Source organism: Merops nubicus, unplaced genomic scaffold (genome assembly GCF_000691845.1).
Source record: "Merops nubicus isolate BGI_N331 unplaced genomic scaffold, ASM69184v1 scaffold12132, whole genome shotgun sequence".
NCBI lineage: Eukaryota > Metazoa > Chordata > Aves > Coraciiformes > Meropidae > Merops > Merops nubicus.
Window position 1 is genome coordinate 272 of NW_008595651.1, and position 22,903 is coordinate 23,174.

General features: G+C 41.3%; 2 protein-coding genes across 2 annotated transcripts; one reads left to right on the forward strand and one right to left on the reverse strand.

Moving 5' to 3' along the window:
- Positions 1 to 7: 7 nt before the first annotated feature.
- PSMD6 (proteasome (prosome, macropain) 26S subunit, non-ATPase, 6) lies at positions 8 to 5,679 on the forward strand (the record flags this gene model as incomplete). The annotated part of the gene is given in 8 exon segments (XM_008936134.1): positions 8 to 115; positions 175 to 403; positions 898 to 1,043; positions 2,063 to 2,282; positions 2,368 to 2,476; positions 3,962 to 4,130; positions 5,136 to 5,213; positions 5,363 to 5,679. Coding segments are annotated over 8 exon segments (1,156 nt in total), but the record flags the coding sequence as incomplete, so codon positions are not given.
- A 7,849-nt stretch (positions 5,680 to 13,528) lies between these two features.
- On the reverse strand, positions 13,529 to 22,421 carry ATXN7 (ataxin 7; the record flags this gene model as incomplete). Its single annotated transcript, XM_008936135.1, has 8 exons — positions 13,529 to 14,081; positions 15,429 to 16,386; positions 16,696 to 16,817; positions 17,665 to 17,863; positions 18,282 to 18,547; positions 20,426 to 20,508; positions 21,225 to 21,487; positions 22,169 to 22,421. Coding segments are annotated over 8 exons (2,162 nt in total), but the record flags the coding sequence as incomplete, so codon positions are not given.
- Positions 22,422 to 22,903: the final 482 nt, after the last annotated feature.

A 22,903-nucleotide genomic window follows, 5' to 3' on the forward strand; every position in this document is an offset into this window, starting at 1 on the left:
CGGGGAGGTGTGACAAGAGCTGTAATAGAGAAGAATCGGAAAAAAAATGCCAGGAACACTGGCTTTAGTCGGTACCTGGCCACAGGAAAGTGCCTGTGCAGTGAGAGGCAGTTGTGTTGTGCTTCAATGCTCTGCTCCAGCAGCTCTCACACTTCCTGCAGCAGTTAACAGCAGAAGCCTTCCTGCTTCTCTTTCAGATATGGCTCCGTATTATGAAGCACTCTGCAAGTCCCTGGAATGGCAGATAGACGTGGATCTGCTGAACAAAATGAAGAAAGCCAATGAGGAAGAACTGAAACGTCTCGACAATGAGTTAGAAGATGCAGAAAAGATCCTGGGGGAGAGCGAGATCCGAGATGCAATGATGGCCAAAGCTGAGTACCTGTGCAGGATTGGGGACAAGGTTGGTTCGTGGCAGAGGCTTTATGGACTCATTAAAAATCCAGCATTGTAATCCCCTCTTGGTTGGGCAGGTTCCAGTGGCTCTGGGTGTGGTGTGTTTGCCGTGTGGCACAGCTTGGGCATGGATGGGAGACAGACGAGGGTGTTACTGAGATTTAAAATTGTCTAGGAAAAAAAAGTAGCCCTTGAAAGAAAACACTTTTTCTTGAAAAGGGAAAAAGTTATTTTCTATTTGCAGAGGTTATCTTTCACTTTCCTTGTGCCTTTAGACTCTTCTAAGCTATTTACACAGTGAACTCAATTTTGAGTTACGGAGTAGGCTTTCATAGTCCTTAGATCTAAAAGTACATGAGCATCAGCTCCTAGCTTGCTTGAAACTTGGATTCTTTAAGGCTTCAGAATGCATAATGGTGAAGTTCTGTGAGAAACTTAAAGTCGCAACTATCGATGGCAGACAACAGAACATTCTCAGAGCAGAAAACACTCTCTTGTCAGGAGGGAGCTCTGACCGCCTTCCGCAAGACTTACGACAAAACCGTGGCCCTGGGGCATCGCCTGGATATTGTCTTCTACCTCCTGAGGATTGGCTTGTTCTACATGGATAACGACCTCATCACACGGAACATTGAGAAGGCAAAAAGGTACTGCTTGGGTTCTCTGGGTGCACTGGAGCACTCCTGAGGTGAGAGCACTGGAAGATGAATACCTGGCTGTCAGGAGACAACTAAGACTGGTTGTGGTGGGTGGGTGTTATCTTGTCCTAGAGAGCTTCCTAGTGCTGGCTGTTCTCATGAGGGGAAGAAAAGAAAGGTTAACATTTTGTGTCAGCTTTTTTCTAGGAGCTGACTTGATTGGCATTTGTAGCCCCTTCCCCAGCTCCCACTTTCCAGTTCTGCCTCTGTGAGAAGAGAGTTGGCTGGGTGGGGCTGGGACACAGGATTGCCAGTGGAACCTGGTGGGCTCTGCAGGGCCAGCCTCTCCTCCAGAACCAGAGCTGGCCACCAGCAGGGCCTGGCCTGCTGCAGCCTCCTGCTCCCGCTCCCACTGCCACCTCCAGTGCCCCAGTCTCCACTGGAGATCTCCTGGAGCCAGCTGTGCTCTCCAGGCTCCCCGCTGGCACCAGGAGACACCAAGGCAGAGGCCTCTTTCCAGTTACCCTGTGCCTTTGGCAGTGATTTTTTACGTTGCCTTCCCAGCAGATTCTGTCTCAGCCTATGCTCCTGCTTGCAGCCACATCAGTTTGGTGTTAGCATGATTCTTGAAAAGCAGGAACTTCTGAATTTTTTTCTCTGCTGCTAGTTGGACAGCTCTGATTTCAGCAGCACAGGCAGTGGAAGTACATAGCCTCAGCTGTAGCAGACAGTACTATTTACCTGTGCACCCCAAAAGACTTACCACAACTTCAGAGGCTAGAAACCTTCCCTTTCAGTTGAAACTTGTACTGTGCAAAAGTGTCTCATTTCTCCTGTCCCAAGGAAGCCACGTCCCTACCCCTGAGAGATATACCAAGCCTGGACCTTTCAGTGGGCTGTAACATCAAACAGGTTATTCTGTCTGTAATCACATGGATTTGGTTGATTTACTATACTTGTTTCATGTAATTTTATGTACAATTTTGGATTTATTGTACTTGTTTCATAATATTTCTCTCTGTTCTAAGTCTCATAGAAGAAGGAGGGGACTGGGACAGGAGGAATCGTCTCAAAGTGTACCAGGGCCTTTACTGCGTAGCTATCCGAGATTTCAAACAAGCAGCAGAGCTCTTCCTGGACACAGTTTCCACCTTCACATCCTACGAGCTTATGGATTACAAAACGTTTGTAACCTACACTGTCTACGTCAGCATGATTGCGCTGGACAGGCCCGACCTCAGGGAAAAGGTGAGGAGAGCAGAGCAGGCACAGGCCTTTCGTCACCCTGCTGGTCTCCAGGCTGAAAGCGTTTCACACTGCTGTTTGCTTCCAGGTTATTAAAGGCGCAGAGATCCTGGAGGTGCTGCACAGCTTGCCCGCAGTCCGACAGTACCTCTTCTCTCTGTACGAGTGCCGCTACGCCGCCTTCTTCCAGTCCCTGGGTAAGGCTGAGCTTTATCCTGCAGCACTCCCGGGGCCTTCAGCTGCTTGTGCAGATCGTCTGCAACGTTTGTGGAGTAGCTACTCTAGAAGGAGAGCTACTTTATGAAACAGTTTGTTTTTTTAGAACAGTGACCTAGATCTGCTGCTGGTTTTTTTCAAACAAAAAAAGAAAACTTTCACATACCACAAACTTTTTGAAAGGTGCCATCTGATACGTGGAAAAGCGTTTTGAAAATGGCTGTGGAACACCCTCTTACCTGGAGGGCCAGGGCAGGTGGGGAAGCTTTGAAAGGTTTTATCTTCAAAAGAAGTTGTAGGACTTGTAGTCTAAAGGCCCTGCAGTCTTGGGCTGTAAAAGAAATGACATAGAAAATTTTCATTGTCTTTCTGCTTTGGATTGTGTGTAAAAGGGTGACACTGAAGGGAAAAACTCAGAAAACTGTCATTCTTAACAGGTCTCAGCCTGCTTGTTTTCTCTCTTTAAGATTTAGAATACAAGAAAATTAAAGTAGAAAAGGCAAAAAAAGAACCCTTCACTTTGTATCTTAGGGGGGCCTACAAGAAAGCTGGGGAGGGACTTTTTAGGATATCGAGTAACAACAGGACTAGGGGGAATGGGGCAAAGCTGGCAGTGGGCAGATTCAGGCTGGACATGAGGAAGAAGTTCTTCCCCATGAGAGTGGTGAGACCCTGGAATGGGTTGCCCAGGGAGGAGGTTGAGGCCCCATCCCTGGGGGTCTTTAAGGCCAGGCTGGATGAGGCTCTGGGCAGCCTGATCTAGTGGGAGGTGTCCCTGCTCATGGCAGAGGGGTTGGAACTGGGTGACCCTTGTGGTCCCTTCCAACCCTGACAGATTCTGGTCTGTTTTAGCAGAGGACTTTGGAGCCCTGGTGGCTCGGTGGTTGGACTTGATGATCTTGGAGGTCCCTTCCAACCTAAAGGATTCTATGATTTTGTGGAAGACTAGGCCTGATGAGATTGAGAGCCAAGGGCAATGTTTTTCTGTTGCTGGCCTTGTCACTAGCTGAAAACTGTGAAGAGAAGAAGTCACTTCAGTGCCTGGAAATCCTTGTAACTAATTTAAGAGCTAGTAGCAGAAAGTTAACCCGACTTCCTTACCCAGCTTTGGGCAGCAACGTTTCTTCAAGTAGTGACACAGCAGGAGCTGTGTGTCTGCAGCAGCAGCAGGGGGGACTGGCTCATGCCCCAGAGAGGAGCCCTGCTGACAGCCAGGCAGACAGGGCCCCCTTAGCTTGGCCACAGTATTTGCATCTGCTCCTGGCTCCAGAACTGACACAGGTCATCTGGACACACTTCTGTGCAGCATAGAATGCTTTTCACATCCTGAAGCAGGCGAGAATGCGACGTAGAGTTCACACTGATTACTTGCTAACCTGTGTCGTGTTTTATTTACATAACTGATATTTTGCATTTCTAAGAGATTATTGCCTCTTTTTGTTTTTCTCCCCCTCTCCTCTTTTCAGCCATTGTAGAGCAGGAGATGAAAAAAGACTGGCTGTTTGCCCCTCACTACCGATACTACGTCCGGGAGATGCGGATCCACGCGTACAGCCAGCTGCTGGAGTCCTACCGGTCCCTGACGTTGGGCTACATGGCAGAAGCGTTTGGAGTCAGTGTAGAATTCATAGATCAGTAAGTTATTTGGCTTTTAAAGTTCATAAAGGTCTCACTTTACAGCTTCTAATTATTTATAATGATTTTTGAGATCTGCGCATTTTACGTAACCTACAACTCTCCTTACCTGGTTTTGCTTGCTCTCTGGTAGGTGGGCAGGATCTATGGTGTTTCTCACTTAAATCAAACATACCCTGCAGCCTCAATTTGCAATTATTTTAAAGGGTAAAACCAACAGATTTAGATCACGATGAGAACTAACGTGAAGTGAGAAATTAATTTTTGCTCTGTGTGTGTGAAACACTTACAAATGCTTTCAAAGGAGTCATTCCTCTTGCAGAGAGCAGTTTCAGATTTTCCAACTTAGGGAAGTGTTACAGAAGTAGGAATACTGCTTGAAAGATCCAAAAATTAATTAATTAATGTGTGTTTCAGGAGAAACCAAATCCCATTCACTTCAAACATAAATGTTTTAAAGTCATGCTAGTTCCTATGCTTCCCATTAATTTATGACTAGTTGTAACTTGCCTTACTGTTCATCACAGGAATATTTTCTCCTACCATCAGTAGTGTGCTGTAGACCACCAGCTGATTAAGCAAAAGTGTCATTTTTAAAAGCAGCATATTTAGAGCTACTGTGAGAGTAGGGAAGTGCTAAGAGGCTTTTCTCATTAACTGACTGACGTGAAGATATTTACCTTAGGATAAATTCCAAAGAGGCACTGCTGCCTTTGAATTTGAGGAGTAGTTGATGCTAAGCCAAGTGATAAATTTGACCAACTCAAGTATGACTCTTTGGCCTGAGAAGAAAGTACTAGTATGTTTTATATCCAGATTGCTAGAGTGATTATTCCTGTGTGTAATGTCTCAGCTTTAATCAGATGAGGACGTATGAGATACCTTATGAAAATACATAAGCTGTTGCTTCAGGAATAGAGCGTGGTGACGGTTGGTTTGTACTGGCAGGTTCTACAAGTCCTTGGTGAAATGAGATTTAACCAACTTTTCTCTGTCTTGTCCTAGGGAGCTTTCAAGATTTATTGCAGCTGGGCGATTACACTGCAAAATAGACAAAGTAAATGAGATTGTAGAAACTAACAGGTACAGTATCAATTCCTAGAAGTCTGTTTTGACAGCCCAGTTAAATTCTATACATTTTGATGACACTTACTACAGAAATGTACATGGCTTAGTGTAAAACATTCTCACTTCTAAACCCCCTTTTTTTTTCCCCCCCTCACAATTCCTAGGCCTGATAGCAAGAACTGGCAGTACCAAGAAACCATCAAGAAAGGAGATTTGCTGCTAAACAGAGTTCAGAAACTTTCCAGAGTAATTAATATGTAATTTTTTTTTAATGCAAGGGAATGCAAAATTTAGATGTTTAAAGCCTTTTGGAAGTAACCTATAAATATATTGTATAACTTGGTATACTGTAGCTAAAAAAAATTACTAGTAAGAGGTAGTGTTTTTACTTTCCACTTCATTATGTAAACTATGTTCTGTTTTGGTGTACGGATCCCAGTTCATTTATTAAATGTATGATAAAGTTGGTGATCTCTTGTAATATCCTTTGGTTTTTTACTTGACTATGAATACAGTGCTCAATACTTAACAGCAAAGGAGGGTTGAGATCTGTGAGCAGGGAGAACTAATGGCAATCCATGCTTGCTTTTTTAAAAGACTTCTGTATTTGAATCAAAAGTGAAAAGAATCAGTTGCATAATGGTAAAGTAGCCAAAAATTGTCGTTGAGATTGTGCCCTGTCCAGACAGGATGAACTCTTGTTACAAGAGGATTACGGCTTAAGGGAGAAGGAATAAGGATTCAAACGACTGGTGGGGCAATAATCTAACCATAAAAACTGTAAGGACTATAACTCTGGGAACATCTTTAAGTGAAGGATGACACTTAAAATGACACTTCTGCTGTTTAGAAGAGATTTAGCACATCAGCAAAACATTACCTTTGCAGCTACTTCTGTTAGATTTGCAGAGGCCAAAACGACGGCCGAACAGCACTGACGCTTGACACAAGGGAGCAGATTCTGTAGGGGGGTTGTGATTTCCCTCCTCACAGCTGCTGAGGAATAAATGTTCCAAGTAGGCTGCTGCCATACTGATGACACACGGTTCCTGGCCGTGGCAGAGCCGGCGGCAGCAGCTGTTTACCCTGCTGGCTTGGCTTGGCTCAGCGTTTCTCTTCTCCTCCCAAAGAAAGTCTGGGACTTCGTTCTGTTAGCTGTTTGATGGCACTGCACTTAGCAACGGAATCCTGCCCTTAATTAACTGTATCAGAGCTTCACAAAATGAATCCTAGGATTCCCTTCCAGCTTACGTATTGCCGTGAGTATTTTTAACTGTAAGTTGAAGGGAACAGAAACTTAAGAAGACGAGGCTAACGTAGGCTTCATTCACTCGTCAGGAATCTTGCTGCTGCTCTAGTGGAGGGAAGAGCAACAGGAAAAAACTCCAGAGGTATCTACTTTGTGAGGAAAATGAAAGTATGACTAAAGATATTCTTAGTATGCTGTAAGATAGATACTTGCAGAGCTGTCAGCTTTCAAGACTTTATTCTATCAACCTGTGGGAGCCAAGCATTTCAGGATCTGGTGTTCTCTGCTCAAGTGGGCGAAAGGCCAGAATGTTCAAAGCAGAAGCACACATATCCTACCCAAACCTGTCCGGAGACCCCCGTACAGATCCCAGCTTGCCTTGCTTGTTCTCTTATCTCTGCCTGTGTCCTGAAAAGGAGGATCCGGCTGGAACCTGTAGGGCTTCTTGACAAAGCTTTTTGGGCCAAGGCCTGGAAAAAAAGTCATGCCAATTTTACCTGAACGATTTCAGCAGCAGCTCAGGCCCTTGGCCATCCCAGATAGCGGTGAGGTAAAATTCTGGGCAGTTGTAAGGAAAACCAGCACCTCCTGGAGCCCACAGCTGGGTGCACAAAGCAAAGGCAAACAGTGATTTACATTGCTCTCCTGAAAAATCTGAAAAACACTCTGGTACCTATTTTTTTCCAAAGAGGAAGAATGCTGAGGGGTCCAGGGCGGTCAGGCCTTGAGCCGATCAAGGGCATAATCATAATTTTTCTGTTTTATCATAATTTTTAACTGCCTACTTAAATTTCTGTGTCAAATCACAAATAATAGGGTTCCTGCTTCCTCTCAACCCTGCAGTTACATCTGCTTACCTTTCACTGTCCCATGGTCATGTTAGTTTTACCTTTGGTTTATTTCCTCTCACCATTTCCATTTGTTTAATGCTGACGGTGAGCAGCACTCCAGGCACACCCGTTCATGCCTCGCTCTTGACAGCCTCCCGTGGATTTAGAGTCCACATGCCAAAGCTGTACATTCACTCTCGTAATTTAAGCTTGTGCAGCTCCCTGAGCTAATGCCATTCTCTGGTTTCGCTTTGGAAGGCCAACTTCATGCTAGAAACAAGGTGGGCAGGAAGGGCTGCAGGTGTTCACCTTGCTCTGCCATACGTTCCCTGCCCTGGTGCTGGGGGATGCAGGAGACGGGGTGTTGGAGGGCTTGTCAGGAGAGCTCTGCTATGAAGTAGTCAACACCTAGTCTGTGTGCAAAGGTTCTTCGGTTCCCTGCCTCTGCTGACGTGCCAGCAGCTCCGTTCCTTCCCTCGCTCAGCGTGGGCTCCAGAGTCCATGGTGTAGCCTTGCAGAGAAGAGACAGGGCGCTTGCTTTTGGGAAGAGTCACCCGTTGTGGACAGGAAGGGCTGCAGGTGAAGGGAGACCAGCTGCAAAATGGAGGACAAGGGAAACCTCCAGCACTGTCAGAGCACACCTAAGCCGAGCAGCCATACTCTGTCCCTGCTGATGCTGAGGAAAGCTTCTGTACCCCTCTGGCAGCATGTGTCAGCTCTGTCCGTTTCTCATGGGCTTGGACAAAACTTTTTTCACTGCATTTCTCAGGCCAGTTTTTGTCCTTTGCAGTAAAGTTCGAATCCAGGTTAGTTAAACAACTGCAGAAAAGTTTTTTAAAGATTCCCCTGAAGTTTGGTGGGCCAGAAAAAACAAACCAAGCATATGCTGCTTTTCCTCGACAAAGATCCCATGCTGCTTGTTAGGACTAACTCCAGCAGCTAACACAGCTCCGAGCCAAAGCCCCGAGCAAAGCATTCAGTCAAATTAAGAGTCCTGTGGTGGACGCTACAGGCCACGTGTGTTTGATTATTCGTTGCAGCACAACTCGATGATAATGAACCGACAGGAATTTGCATTTCAATGAAGCCAGTTGCGAGCCCTTGTATCGGTTGTGTCGGCAGCTGGCGAATGTCACAGCAGCCATGGAGTGGTTCAGCCTCCAGAGGTGACGGGTGCCAGGGCTGCTCACCACCAGCCAGGCTCTGCAGAGAGGGCACCCGGCCAGCTCACGTGCTGCGGGCGCAGGACCAGGGCTTAGGAGTTCTACCAAAGGCAGGTTGTAGCCTCCGAGCCTGACGTGCTTCTACCGGGAGAAGTCCGACACCTTCAGGTTCAGAGGATGCATCCCCAGGGTCCATCTGCAGGGCAGGGCATCGGCAGTGGGCACGCACGCACAAAACCATACGTGTGGACAATCTCCAACATTTGGAGCTGCACTGCATCCCACATCACCAAGTAACTCTTCTGGGACATAAACAACTATTTTCCTGAGACAGTGACAGGAGAGACACCGCTTCCTACCCACTTCAGGGAAGCCTGTATCCAGGGCTCCACTCCAGCACCTGCTCCGAAGGGATTTCTCATGACAAACCCCTGGGCTGAACTGAGGGTGTCGCTGGGAGAAGCGATGACCCGTGGAGCTGCTCTGCTCCCTGCCCCACAGCCAGGGCTCCCCAGCACACAGGGCACCGGCAGCACAGCCCAGCGCAGAAGAGGACGGGGAGAGGGGGGACACTCCAAACCCACAGGACCCCGAGGTCCCCCAAGAGCTCGGGGATACACGAGATAAACACACCTTTTTCCCCCTCTTTCTTCACCGTACCAGTTGCAGAGGGCAGAGCTCTGCTCGGGGAGCCCCCGTCCCCGTGCTGCCGTCGCTGCACAGCCCAGCACAACCAGCTTCAGTGCCAGCAGCTTGGAGGGTGGAGCAGAGATCAGAAATTCATGCTGGGAACGAAAGATATTTACAAGAAGGTGAGGCAATAAATAAATAAAAATCTTCAGTCAACACCAAAGGTAAGCATATATATATTAGAAGTACTTATTATAAGAAGCAAAGCAGAACCTGCCTGCTGCCTGACCCCCCATTTATACCTTGTAGCATTTATTCCAAATACTAAGGAAAGCATTATTATTTTTAAAAGAGGAAAAGAAAGAGAATAAAAGAAGCATTGCCATGGATATAACTATGAATTCCTATCCCACTAACAGGAGTTTTACCAATTTTACAAACCATTCCTCATCAGTTGTCCACCACACACGAGTCTGGAGTCACCTGCAGAAAAAAGGCTGCAAGAGTGTTTAACTTGCTGAATGTATTCACACAATGGAGCTTTAAAATGTGAAAACACGGAAGATATTCTTTGGAAGAAAAACTAAAAATAAAGGAAATGTGACCGTTCACCTTCGTACATTTGCAGTCGTAAAAGCTGCTGCCCATTATTCTATTCACAAAACAACATAAAGCGTGAACTTTAAATAACAAGATGTCCTCTGCACGGGAGGAACAGCGTGGGGTCAGTACAGGTACCTCTCAAAGCCAGGCACCCAAACCCTGCAGGGCACACAGGGTCAGAATTTCACCACATCCAATTCTCTGAAATTAGTTCACATAGGCACCGATACAGATAATGTTTTCCTTTAATGGTGAATGATTTTATAATGAAGCAGAAACATATAATGTATTCCATGCAACCAACCTCATTTATTGAAAAGTCCTAATTTTATTGCTTTGTTTAGTAACATGTTTGTTCAACAAACTAATCTTTTTTCATGAAGCAAAGCACAACTTTTTCTTATAAATAGTATAAATTATTTTATTTACAGAAACTTGTTACAAAACAAATAGACTATATATTTATTTTTCTTTTAAATATCCAAAGTATTTTTTCTATCCCATGACATTTGTTCATGTACTATACAGCAGCCAACACAGAGTTCAGCTGATCAGATGCTCTTGATTATGTATACAAATTATCAAACTATTCACACATTTTACACAGGAGATTGCTTTTAGAACCAGGCTCAACACCGAGCAAGATGCTTTCAAGGCCTACATTCACATTGACATTATGTAGTGCTCATTTTAAAATTATCTTTAAAACGTAAAATATCTCGCACAAAAGGTAAAAATGATTATTTTCGGCTGAACAGCGAAACATTTAAGAATCTTTCTAAGCCAAATTCCCCCCTCCAGGACAGAATGAGTGAAAGATGAGAGAGAGATTCCTTGGCAAGAGAACTCTTACAGGAAGACAACTGCCTTAGAAATGCCATTTGGAAATCACATCTTTATTTTTTAATGGTCTTAAGAGGTACTTACTTGGATTTTTTTTGTCTGTTTTGTTTTCCTGGAATACCAACTACTTTGAACTTTTTAAAAATGATTTCATTTATGAATACTGCCCTACCCCTTCCCAACACGAGGCAGTTAAATAAACCGCTGGTTAGAACCACATTTCAAACCCTTGGCCTTATATTAAACATGAGTTATCGATGGGATTGTTCCAACACAAGGTATTGTAATTAAAAGATGTTACTAAAGTTCCTAGCATCATTCGCTTTCTTTTATCAACCCATCTCATTGATTTCAGAAAATACATATATGCATGCATACGTATATACATACGCACACATATATTATATATAGGTGGAAAAAGCAAGCTCCAAAATTTCAACTGAACATTCAAGTCTTTTAAGGAGAAGCTGTCTAAACAGTCCAAGCTTAAAACTAGTTATATCAGGCACTTTCAGTTTTTCCGTTAGTTTTAAACCACATGAGACCCACACAAATGCGCACGCACACAAACACTAAAGAAAAAAGAAAAAAACAGAAAAAAACAGAAAAAAAAAAAAAAGAGAAGCAGTGTGTCACTTAACTAAATGTAGTCTTCTGGGAACCAGGCAACTGAGGAGCAGCGCCGTGCACGGAGCCGTCCCTTCAGCTGCAAAGTAGGCATGTTAACTATTGGCTTGGCAGTGAACCACTTCAAATTGTAAAAAAAGTATTTGCTTTGTTTTTGTTTTTTTTTTTTTCTCCTTTTTTTTTTTAATTAATTAATAAATAAATACTAGATGATCTCAATTGTACCAAAACTGGATATAAGAAAAAAAGACCTGTGCAAAAATACATATTTAAATATGTACAATCAATTAACAAAATATGTCTTCTGAAATAGGGATACTTCAATATTTATAATAGAACAAGAAATTCCAAAATAAAGATACAAAAGTATGCTTTTTTTTTTCCTTGTATAATTCTTTGTTCATCATTGCAGCAATTTTTTAGGTTAAGAAAACTGCAGGAGTCATAATGAGAAGCTGGAAAGACTATAAAAACTGTATCTCTTAAATTAATACCAAAATCTGTCTAGAAACAACCCAGCCACTGCAAATTCAATTTTGCAAGGAAAATTAATTTTAAGCTTCCTCAGTTATTTACAATAAGAACTACGTGACAATAAAAGCTTCAGGAACAGTGTTCTGCTTGTATTCAAGATCTAAAACATAATATTTAAGCAGGTCTACGCTCAAGGGCAGACAGAATTCAAGGTGTTCTAACTCTTTACTCCCAATGGCTTAAACCCACGTGATGCAGGTGGCTGCAGACACTGGCTCTGTATGAGCAGCAGGCAGGAATTGAGTTTTTAACACGTCCGCATGCTACTGAAGGAGCATGAATTTGCCATTATGCTTTCAGATCAACAGAACCTTAAAAAACACCCCAAAATAACAGAGGAAGGTTTGACCACAAACTTGCTAGTGTTCAATCTTGCCAAATTCTTGTTTCCTTTGCCTTTTGTGTCTATCAAGAGTCAAATTGCACTTGTGACTGATGCTATCCTGAAGTGGAAGCTCTGCCCCTGGGACTCGATCAGAGCGTGGATCTCACTCCAGCCGCGCAGGATTTAATACGCTTTGATTTCTCTTTGTGGCTTATCACTTTGGCTCCTTTAACGTTACACCAATCGCAGTTCTAGCAATCCTTTCAAGGGCATCTTATTAAACATGAATCCTTTTGTTCCTGAAAAGATGTCTTTTTAAAAGTTTGCATAATGAGTGTCTCTAGTACATTGCTTTCTCAGTGTGATCTTTCATGTCCGTTCAAAGCTAAAGTGTCTGCATAGAGGCTTCTTGTTGTTTTGCTGTGTAACAACGGTTTCGTAGCAAGTTCAGGTTAAACTGAAAGCACTGTTAGTAAACAACTAAGCAACTGCTACTCAGAGTGGCTTTGGATTCCCTGATGTACTACTTGCCACCAGAACTGGGGAGAAGGCTGGGCTATGCAAACAATTAGACAGGCTCAGATTGTCTCTTCTCAGCAACAGCTGGTGCCCCTTTAAGGCAGGAAAAAAAGATCTCTTCTTGGTTAGGAATTTGCTTTTCTTTTTGCTTTGTCCCCTTAATAGAAGTTTAGTCAGTTTTGAGACTTCACCTGATGTTTAAAAACTCAACAAAAATATGCAGACAAATCAAATCATAGAACAGTAAGCCCTTTAGCAGAATTCACGTTTGAGGTGTTTTGATGCAAGACAAAACTTCATAAAAATTGACTGGACTATATAAAAATGTGTAAAGCCCCCTTTATTCAGAAAGCCTGGGTAGGCAAGGGATGACTGTGAGGCGCCCATCTGCGCTTTACAGTGAACTCTGCTGTCAAATTGGCATTTATTCCAGGGGTTCTGGAGAAAAAAAAAATCTTATCTGAGTGGTTGAAAGCATAAAACGTTAACGATTTAGTTATACAAACAAGGCATAAAGAAACTGACTCCTATGCTTTATAGAAAATACTTAAATACTTTAAATACTTAGTTTTTAAAGGGCTATTTTTACTGGCTGGAAGACAAATCCAGCCTAATTTAATCAATACAGTTGTTATTTTTTTTTTAAATAACAAAGGCCTATGGTATACAGTATAGGTCAATAAATATGTTCTTTGGGCATATAGTTTTAGAGGTTATTTGCCTTTGTCTGATGTTTTTGGATTTTTTAAAAAACAAAATTTTCATTTTCTTCTGCAATCAAATCTCATTTAAAAGAATAGAAAATAGGTTTTCTTCCATGTGAGTACAACATTTTTATACTTGTTTTTTTTTTTTTTTTGAGCGATGGCCTCAAACAAGTTTTTCTGGGTTTTGTTTGTTTTGTCTTTTTTTAAACTCCTGATAGCTTCTTATCCCAAATTACTTGCAAAAAGGCTGGGCAAAACACAGATGATTATTTTTAATTGTGCTATTTTTATATCCCGTTAAAGGAACATTGCTATAAAAACACTAAAGCCATATTCCCTTCTTGAGGGCTTCTTCCCGTTGTGCCTCACACATTTTTCCCCCTTGTCACGGGGTCCTCTCCATTAAGGGTGTCCTTCTGGTTAGCTATCACCTACAAAAGACACCATCAGTATAAAAATAAGTCCACAGTAACGTTTATTTCCCCCCAGAAAACATTCTTTTGCCCAGCCAATCTATGTCAAATAGTGGCAAGATGATGTACTCCTGTAAGTAAAGTCTCACAGATTTGTAGCAAACAGTCCAGACCACCGTTAACACTGATAAGAGCAATGATGTGGCTGAACTTCATCCAGTGTCCATTTTTAATGTATTCGCTGCTACAGACATGGCTTCAGGGAAATTTCTTGTTTTAGTGACAGTCCAGTAGATTTCCACACCTGAGGACCATGGGAAGTTGGGAAAACTCAAGGCATCTTGGAGTCCAGAAATCCAGATGGAGGTTTTGCTTGTAGTGAAAACTGTCCAGTTCGTTTCTCACCGTGGTGGGTTCAGCTGTCAGGGACGGGCCTTTGGCTTTTGGGCAAGCAAGAGAGAGAGAAGGACAGGTGAGCCAGGCTGTCAGAGCAGATGCCTCTACAAGACACCTCCTGGGTAACCAGAGCGTATCTGGGGGAGAATCCACAGGTACAACATGACACCTCCAACATGCAGTTGGCACCTCTGAGACTTGACCATTCTCAAGCTAAAACTCTTTAAAGTTATAATGGTGTCAGACAGGACTCCCTTCCTTAATTCACTTAAGTTACGTTTTTCCTTCATTTTTATTGCATAGTTGAAATAGTAACTGTTAGATAGGTCCAAAAAGAAATTCAACCACATGAATGCTTTTTTTCGTTACACAAAAAACACAAGTAATTGTGAAAAGTCTTCCTTTATGGCTGGTACTGAAAATTAAGGAACTGTTCTGAAAATGCTCTTCCTGACCTTCTAGCTCTCCAGGTACAAAGACTTCAGGTTATTAGCACCAAAGGGAACAAAGTTTCTGGGGTTTTCATTCTCAAAAAATCTAGTTCTGAAACTACTCTTTTAAAATGCCATCTTCTATATGCTCCTCAAGCTGTATCAAATTATTTTTACTCCAAGTGATCCTCCAAGTCAATCTGAATAATATTATTAAGAAGTCTGAGCTACCAATTTCTAAATTCTCTCTCACCCTAACTTCAAGAACCTTCTTGCCCAGAACACTACTTTTCCAGTGCAATTTGTTTAGAAACTTCCAAACCTCAAACTAATTTTTAAAATGGGGTCCTACATGTTCACGAGATCTGATATTCATGAGACCTGCTTCCTTTATAAAAAATCTGTTTGCTTTACTGACTAAAAGGTTTCTAATTTATTTATAACATTTAATCTCGTTATTACTAAGAAGTTACTCAATGACACCTTGGGATAAGAGGCTTATTTTATCACAGTATCACAGTTCCGTTATCAGCATCACTATGTTCCACATGGTAGAAAGTTTATTACTGACACAGGAACAAGAAGTCAGGCTGAGACATGCCAGCCAGCCACGGAACAGAGCTGCAACTTTTACTTCTAAAATTATTATTTTTTTTTTTTTTAACTGTGAGCTCTGAATTTCATCTGAGAGCAATTTACAGGCAACAGCTAAGGAATGCAAAACATCTTATTTAAGGTTACTTAAAAAAAAAAAAGCTACACTTTTTGAGAGTTTTTATAAAATTCTTGTGCAAATGTACTCTAAATGAAACACTTCAAATGAGTAGTGACAAATAAGAGAACTACCTTTTACGTGAACAGGGTCTGGAATTGGCTAGCTAATAACCAAAAGAACACATGTAATAGAAGCATGTGAAGAGGCACGTTCGTATTGGCTTAGTTGGAAACAAAATTTCATACCTGATGAAAAAGAGAATTGTTCATCAGTCCTTGTGTCCCCGGGATTGCACCAGTGTGTTTTGCATGAACATTGTTCACCGATGTCAATTTGGCAACTTTGTTTGGTTTGCTGCTGCTGCTGCTGCTGTTGACGCTGCTTGAACCAGGTGAGCACTTTCTTTTCTTTCCTATTAATTTGTCAAGGGAAGTATGTGAATGTGAAAAACTGCTGTGTGAGTTTACAGTCAGCTCGCTGGACTGATGAACAAAGGGCCCTAAGGAGAGCGTGGAGTCGCTGCTGTTCATCATCACACTCATTCTCTTTATGGATTCTGCAGGGCTTCCAGTCGGAGGGCCCCTCCCTGATTGGTCGTGTTTGAGGCTAACGGAGTTAGCTTTGCTAGTCATACAGTTGAGGCCAACGCTGTGAGACGAAGCTGTCACCGATGGATGGTAGGAGGTCCCAGAGTTTCCAGAGTTAACCACACAGTTCTTCCGAAAGGACTCTGTGGAATGAGAAGGTGCGAGCAGTGCGGAGCTGTTCTTACGCTTCTTTCCTGAGCCGCCGCTGCTACTGACGCTGCCGGTGCTGTTACAGGTGCCACTGCCAGCAGGAGTCTCCTTAGGCTTAAAAGATTTGCTGGATTTCATTTTCTGAGGTTTGCTGGGCATAGGTGAAGGTACAGAGGAAAGCACTGTAGGTGTTGAAGGGGATGAAGACACTTGTCTCGATTGCATACTGCAGACGGGATCCACTGCACCCAGGGCAGCAGGATTGGCATTGAGCGTCGTCCCGTGGGATGGTACCGACTTGCTGTTCAGAGACACGCAGGAGGGAGACACCAAAGCTGGCGACGACATGACCGTGGTGGGCAAGAGGAAACCCGTGGCACTGACACCGTACTGCGAGGCAGGCATCGAGTTTGTCCGATGGGGTGCACGAACTGACGCCGTGTTACTGGATGCTGGAGGAATTTTCCTGCGGGTGAACAGAAAGACAAAACCCTGGGTACCTACCGTTCTTCAGAATAATACCCGGGCTAATAATGCCATGTTACAGTGATGGTTTCTTGGGGTTAATGCCACTAAAATATTTTATTAAATTAACAGTTTAACAATTTTTTAATATTACATTAAATTAACAGCAAAACAAAGTGAAGCATTTTAGACCAACAACCTCTGAGCCGATTAATTTGAACACAAGATTACTGTTCTTTAACTAGTATCACAGGCTTCATGTATTTTCACAAATACCAAGAAGAATAAGAACTCTTCCAACTCTACTCACTTCCACATCTGTGAATTAAGATGCTTCTCCAACATGAAGTCAAGTGCACATCGAACGCGGTTCCACCGCTTGTCGAACACGTAATAACCTCTTCCAATTTGCCGACTACCAAATGTGCAAAACTGAAAAGACAAGTTTTGGTTTTTTTTTTTTCCTACTTTCAGTAACAGTTCACCAAATAACAATGCACATGTCCATAAATAAATATTGCTAAAATAAAACGCTTTTAGACATTTAAATGAAGGAAAAAAAAAATTTAGAATTTTTATTTCTGTGCCATGATGACGATTTTTAACTTTTCTCCTTCATAGATCTGGTTTCTTCCCACCTGATACTCTCATCAGGCCAAAAGCAGTAGTCAAATTTGAATCCCTTTGATTAAACAGGGAAGGACAGTAGTGTGTGTATTAAAATATTCTCTCTCTATATATAACATCTACTTCTTTGGAGCTAACAGCTACCTGCTCACAGCCTTTTTTTTTTTTATAAAACAAAAAGATATTTTGATATACAGGTCAGACAATAAAGCTTGTGCTTTTAGTTAGACTACATAGCTTTTGTCAAGACTGTCAAATATTAAAAGAACACATTACTCCTGCCTTTACTATGATGATTGGCACTGAGCAAAAGATGTACATGTGTGTGGGAAAGTCCTGTAACAAAATCTCACCAAAAGGCACTGTTTACATGTCCTTATTCCAAAACCACAGCCCTTTAGAGCAATTACCAATTTCATCTTCATTTCTTCTATCTTGTGCTATTTCTTTAGCATGTTTACTTTGCAACTACAGTTAAACCTTCACTGCCAAAATAATTTTGGAAACAAAATAATTTTCTTAAAATCTAGAAAAAAAATCCCATACCTAATAGAAATCCACCCTTGAAACCCCCCCTTGAAACCCCCAAATAATTTGTTTACAAGCTCAAAGTTAGTGAGAGACCAAAAGTTAACTTTTACTTAGAACGTACAGCGGCTGGTTGAGGATGATGACCTGAATAATGACAATCCAGTTTTTCAACAGGCTCTTCTTTTTCATCACATTCTCCCTCATCACTGGATAACCGAGATGCTGGCTCAGCTGCAGGCAAGGGAGGGTGTGGGGACTCGTGGACAGAAGGAGACTCGCTGGGGGCATTTCCACTGTGCTGGGCTGGACAGCCTGGAGGCCTGGGCAAGGCAAGCAGTAAAGGTGTTACTGAAGTCTAGTTAAAAGCTCCAAGCTTAAGTTCTTACTATTACAAACAGAAGGATCCCTATGTTAACAGACTTTTCCATAGTCCACATATTCCATAACACATCTAGCATGAAGACAGACACAGGGTATAGTGTCCCTGGAAAAGCAGCATTGCCCAGTCATTGCTGAACAACTGTCGGTGATGCAAGTCAGCTTTTATTATTTCAAACACCAAACCCTCCTTGCTAGGAGTTACAGCTCAGTGTGTAATTGCTAATTGTAGACCGACAGTCACCAGGCCTAGAGCAAAAGCTCTGCCCTGTCCAACAGATCCATATCACTCTTTCAAAATCCACCTGAGGAAGCTACCAGCATTAAATTCATACCCTTGGATCTGCAGATATTCCTTACCTTGGAAGACTGGGGGGGTGAGGTTTGGGTTTATTAGGTAATAAAGGCTTTGTTTCTGTAAGAGTAACTCCATGAGAATTTTGGTGCAGCTCCTGGGAAGTTTTAGTAGGTGAGGGATGTGGTTCCCTGAGAGGGGGCATCTGCTGATGATGATCCGAATGTCGAAGAAGTTCCTTTTCCCTGGTTTTGCTTTTGTGCTCAGCTAATAACACATCAAATCGTTTTCTTCGACCCTGTACAGCCCTCCGCTGGGTTAAGGAATGTGTCTGCAAAACCATGAATAAATCATTAATCCCAGGCTATTAGATTTGTGGAAATCAAACACTCAGTACACGTGTCTAGAGCTCTAAACCAGAGGAAATCAACATACTCATTGTTTAGTCAACAAATGGAAGAAAGACTTAGAAAACAAACTTTAAAATTGCTTGGTGGATGATTATATCTGTCTGACAAAAAAAAAAAAAAACAAACACAACACCAAACTGAAAACCCAGTAATTAACTAAAAGGTTTCTTTCAAATTTCTATTTAAAAAAGAAGCTCCCAAAGTTCTTACAAGGTTAAGACTAGAATTGAAAATCTTTTTCACATCGATATTGTAATTGCCAACTAGTGTACAAGCAAAGATATTAAATATTTACTTTAACTTCTGAAAATATTTAACATAACGTTTAAAATCAGACTTTCAATGGGAGATGTGAAAAATATTTATACAAATACTTTGCTTCCTTCTCTGTATTGATATATTTGTTGAAAGCTAATGTAATCAAATAGATATTAAAGAGTGCAAAAAAAATACAGCAGAATTCACCAGACAGAGCTCAGTGAATCTTTTGAGTGTCCTGAATGCCACACATAGTAAGATGTATGTGTTTATATACGGCAGAAATTCAAGGTAAAGTTAAACAGAAGGAAGTTGTTTTTCTGAACTGTTGAAGTTACATACAGTACCTTCTTTTTATATGGCATAAGCCATCTGATTAGGTTAATTCTAGTAATGCCACATATAGTAAGATGTATATGTTTATATATGGCAGAAAGTCAAGGTAAACGTAGGGAAGTTGTTTTTCTGAATTGTTGAAGTTACATACAGTACCTTCTTTTTATATGGCATAAGCCATCTGATTAGGTTAATTCTAGTAGGTTAAAAAAGTATTATCACATAATTCAGACAAACCTGAACTCCAAAAAAATATTTTGAGTAGGTATAATAAGGAATTGCTGAGAAACACTTTCACTTCCTTTCTCTTCTACACTTTTGATTTGCCTAGTTGTAAAATACTGAAACTTGTTCCTCCTCTATTAGCAAAACAATTGCCTCCCCTCTGTAACTCGGAAAGGGCAAAGTGTTCAAGTTCAGCTCCTCTGGCTCATTAGTACCAGCTTCATCTACCTTTGTTCTGTAGGTGTTTGTTTACCAGGTGCTTCCCCTACTGACAGCTTAGCTGCTTTGCAGGGAAGTAGCTAAATATTACACAATTGCAGAGGATCTGGGTTTTTTTGTTCCTTGGGACTAAGTGATATCCCTCTGTCCTCCCAAGATTTTTGAGCCAGAGGACACACTTAATCTGACTGAAAGTCTTTACAGATTGTTTAATTTAGAGTTTGACCTCTAGGCATACTCAGTGGCTTTTTCAGAAGACTCATTTCTGAGTTGGCTGTAGTTGTACCTCAAGCAACATAAGCCTGCACACAAATACCTCCTACGTATCTGCTGCAGACTCTGCTGGGGGAAGGAGGGAGTGTGAGAAGGGAGGAGATTGATTTAAATTCTGCATTAACAAATAATATTTTCAGTGCTTATGAGAAATTTTAAAATTGATTGTCTGACCCAAAGGTAACCCCAAAAAGAAGAACATGCTGGCCCACTACTACTTACATGTGGAGTAACATAACCTGGCCCACATCAACATCCATATTTAAAGGATTTACACAAAAATACAATCCTCCAGGTTACTTCAATAAATATGTTTTTGAAAAATTAATTAACTGAATTTCAAAACCAACTATTTCTTGGCCCTGAGAGGTATTGTTTACAGTGGTAACTACTGACAGCAAAAATTTGTAGTTTTCTGTTTTCTGTCATATTCCTCAGGAAACTGAATTAGAATTTTACATAATCTTATTCTGATTAAGATACCTTACCTTGCATGTCAAAGACCTAGTACAAGGTTTCCTGGTTTCCACATCAATGACACCACAGTATATATCAGGATCAAATTCTCTCTCTGTCAAAGATACATAGTATTGAAAAGTCAAAAGACATTTGAAATACATTTATATTAATTACAAAAATTAACCATATAGGAAACTGTTTTCAAATGTAACACAGACAAGTGTACAAATAAAAATGTACTATACAATTGTACAAATAAAATTTTCTACACTCTCAGCAAGCTTCTGGTGCACTGAAATAAAGATCTCACATCTCCAAAGTGGAGAAATGCATGGCTGTAAAGGACTCCAAAGGAGGAGCAGGAGGGATGGTTTTTGCTACTGGTTTTGGTGTCAAGAACTTTTCCACCATGCTATTAGCACTCACAGTTACTGTGTTTAAAAAAAAAATATGAAGAGTAGACTGGGTTTCCATTTTTGAGTTTCTGAGGTGCTAGTTGTTCTGTTTGCTACATACATTTGGACCTTCCATATAGAAAGAAGGAAAATAAAATGTTTAAAGATATTGGAAAAGAGTAATTTTAAAACAGTAAGAACTGACAAGCCTTTGAGGTCTATACAGTTTCTGAAAACAACAGCCATATTTTAGGTTGTGTCCTTCAAGGTTATGGTAAATTACAGATTTAAATGCTAACAAATAAAACATACTTTTATAACACTGTAACTTGTAATTAGGTATTTCATTAACTTTTAAACTTGTTTCCATATATTCTATATATGTATTTCTGTAGATACATTACTAAGGAGAATATAGGAAATCATTAATTACCTGACAATCTTTTATGTAAAAATTTCCTATTATTTGTAGTTTCTTCAGGTTTCTTTTCCAAAAATGGAGGCACAGAGAGAAGACCTTTACCATTCAGTATCTGTCCAGGGGAAGGCAAGGGTGGCTTTGGTATTGAGGGACAATTAAGGCCAGTCTTTATTGAGGAACTCACAGTAGTAGAACAAGTTGGACCAACAGCAGCTTTCAGTTGGACACCATCTATCTTTGGATGAATCTTTTCCACTTTGACAGATGGAGTCATACTATTATATATGAAAAACAAAGGGGAGAAAATTGAAAATTATATTAATAAATAATAAAAAAGTACTTAAAATATGTTATTACTCAACAGTACTCTGATCTCTTCACAAAGCAAATGTAGACCTTGCTGTTTCATTCTTGGTTTTCTTATTTTTATCTTTTTTATTTTCACATTTTTTATGATGTTCATGATTTCTTCTGTCCTCTTTTCCCCATTTCCTTTTAAGTATTTCAGAGAGTCATCAGGCACTTCCAAAACTGTTACTTGGATTCACAGAGTAAAACCAAAACAACTGGAACGGGCCTTTTTCCTCCAGTAAGAAATGCCCCATTCTGTGACCATAAACTATATTATCAGTTCTGCAATCTCACTCATGCAGGTCAAAAAATCACCTGAATCAGAGCTAAAACTCCTGAAGTTGGCAGATTAGATCAAAGAATTAAGAGTGCCTAATAAAATGACATTTATAGTGATTTAAGATGCAACTTTGCAAGAATTCTTGTTCAACATAGGCACGAGTATTATCTATAATCTTAAGACCAGGGTGCTGGAAAAGATCTGGAGGACTTTAAAGTGATTATCTCTTAAACCAAAACCCCTCTGAAACAAAAGGAAGTTCTACTGATATAGCAGTGTCTACACAAGCAATAACACTGAATTCCTTGTCAAAACTCATACTCACAGTTTGTCATGGGGAACTTTGCTATGCTGTACCGAATGCATTAACCTGTTGTTTCCGCTGATCTGCAGCTTCTCTTTGGGTGATTTCAACAACTTGGAATTTGATGATGATGCACTAGTACCTCCACTGGATGAACGATTGCTCCCACTTCCACTGCTACCTTTGTTTTTTGAAGGGAAAGATGAAATGAGGGAAAATACTGAAGAGGTGGGAGGAGTCGAAGGTGGCTTGCTGGAGGAGCTGTGTCTTCTTTCTGAAAAGAAGGAAAGAAGCGTCCATTTTAAGCATCCATTCAGAAAATTCTTACATATTTCATGTTGTCATTTACTCCAGTAACATCTTTCCTTTACTGGCCTGTGAGTTCTGCTGCAACACACAGAGCATACAGGATTCAAGCCTCGCTGTAATCCATGAGGCTCCACTCACTGCTGGTCCCCAGTTGGTAGTCGGTTATGGGTGTCTCTTAACTTTGGGAGCTACCCTCCTCAGCCACTAAAGCTTAGCTTTTAACAACTCCCCCCATGTTAAAGAACAAAAAGAGTCAAACCTGGATCTCAAACACACAAAGCAAAGAGACTCCTATCCTCACGTCAAGAAAGCTTAAATAGCAGGTTTCCTCAAAAGACAACTACTATGTATAAGTATGACTCTTAACTGGAGTAAGGATGACTCCTAACAGTCAAAAACTATCTTGGAGCCAACATTTTAACTTTCACTTCATAACAGCCTTTTTTG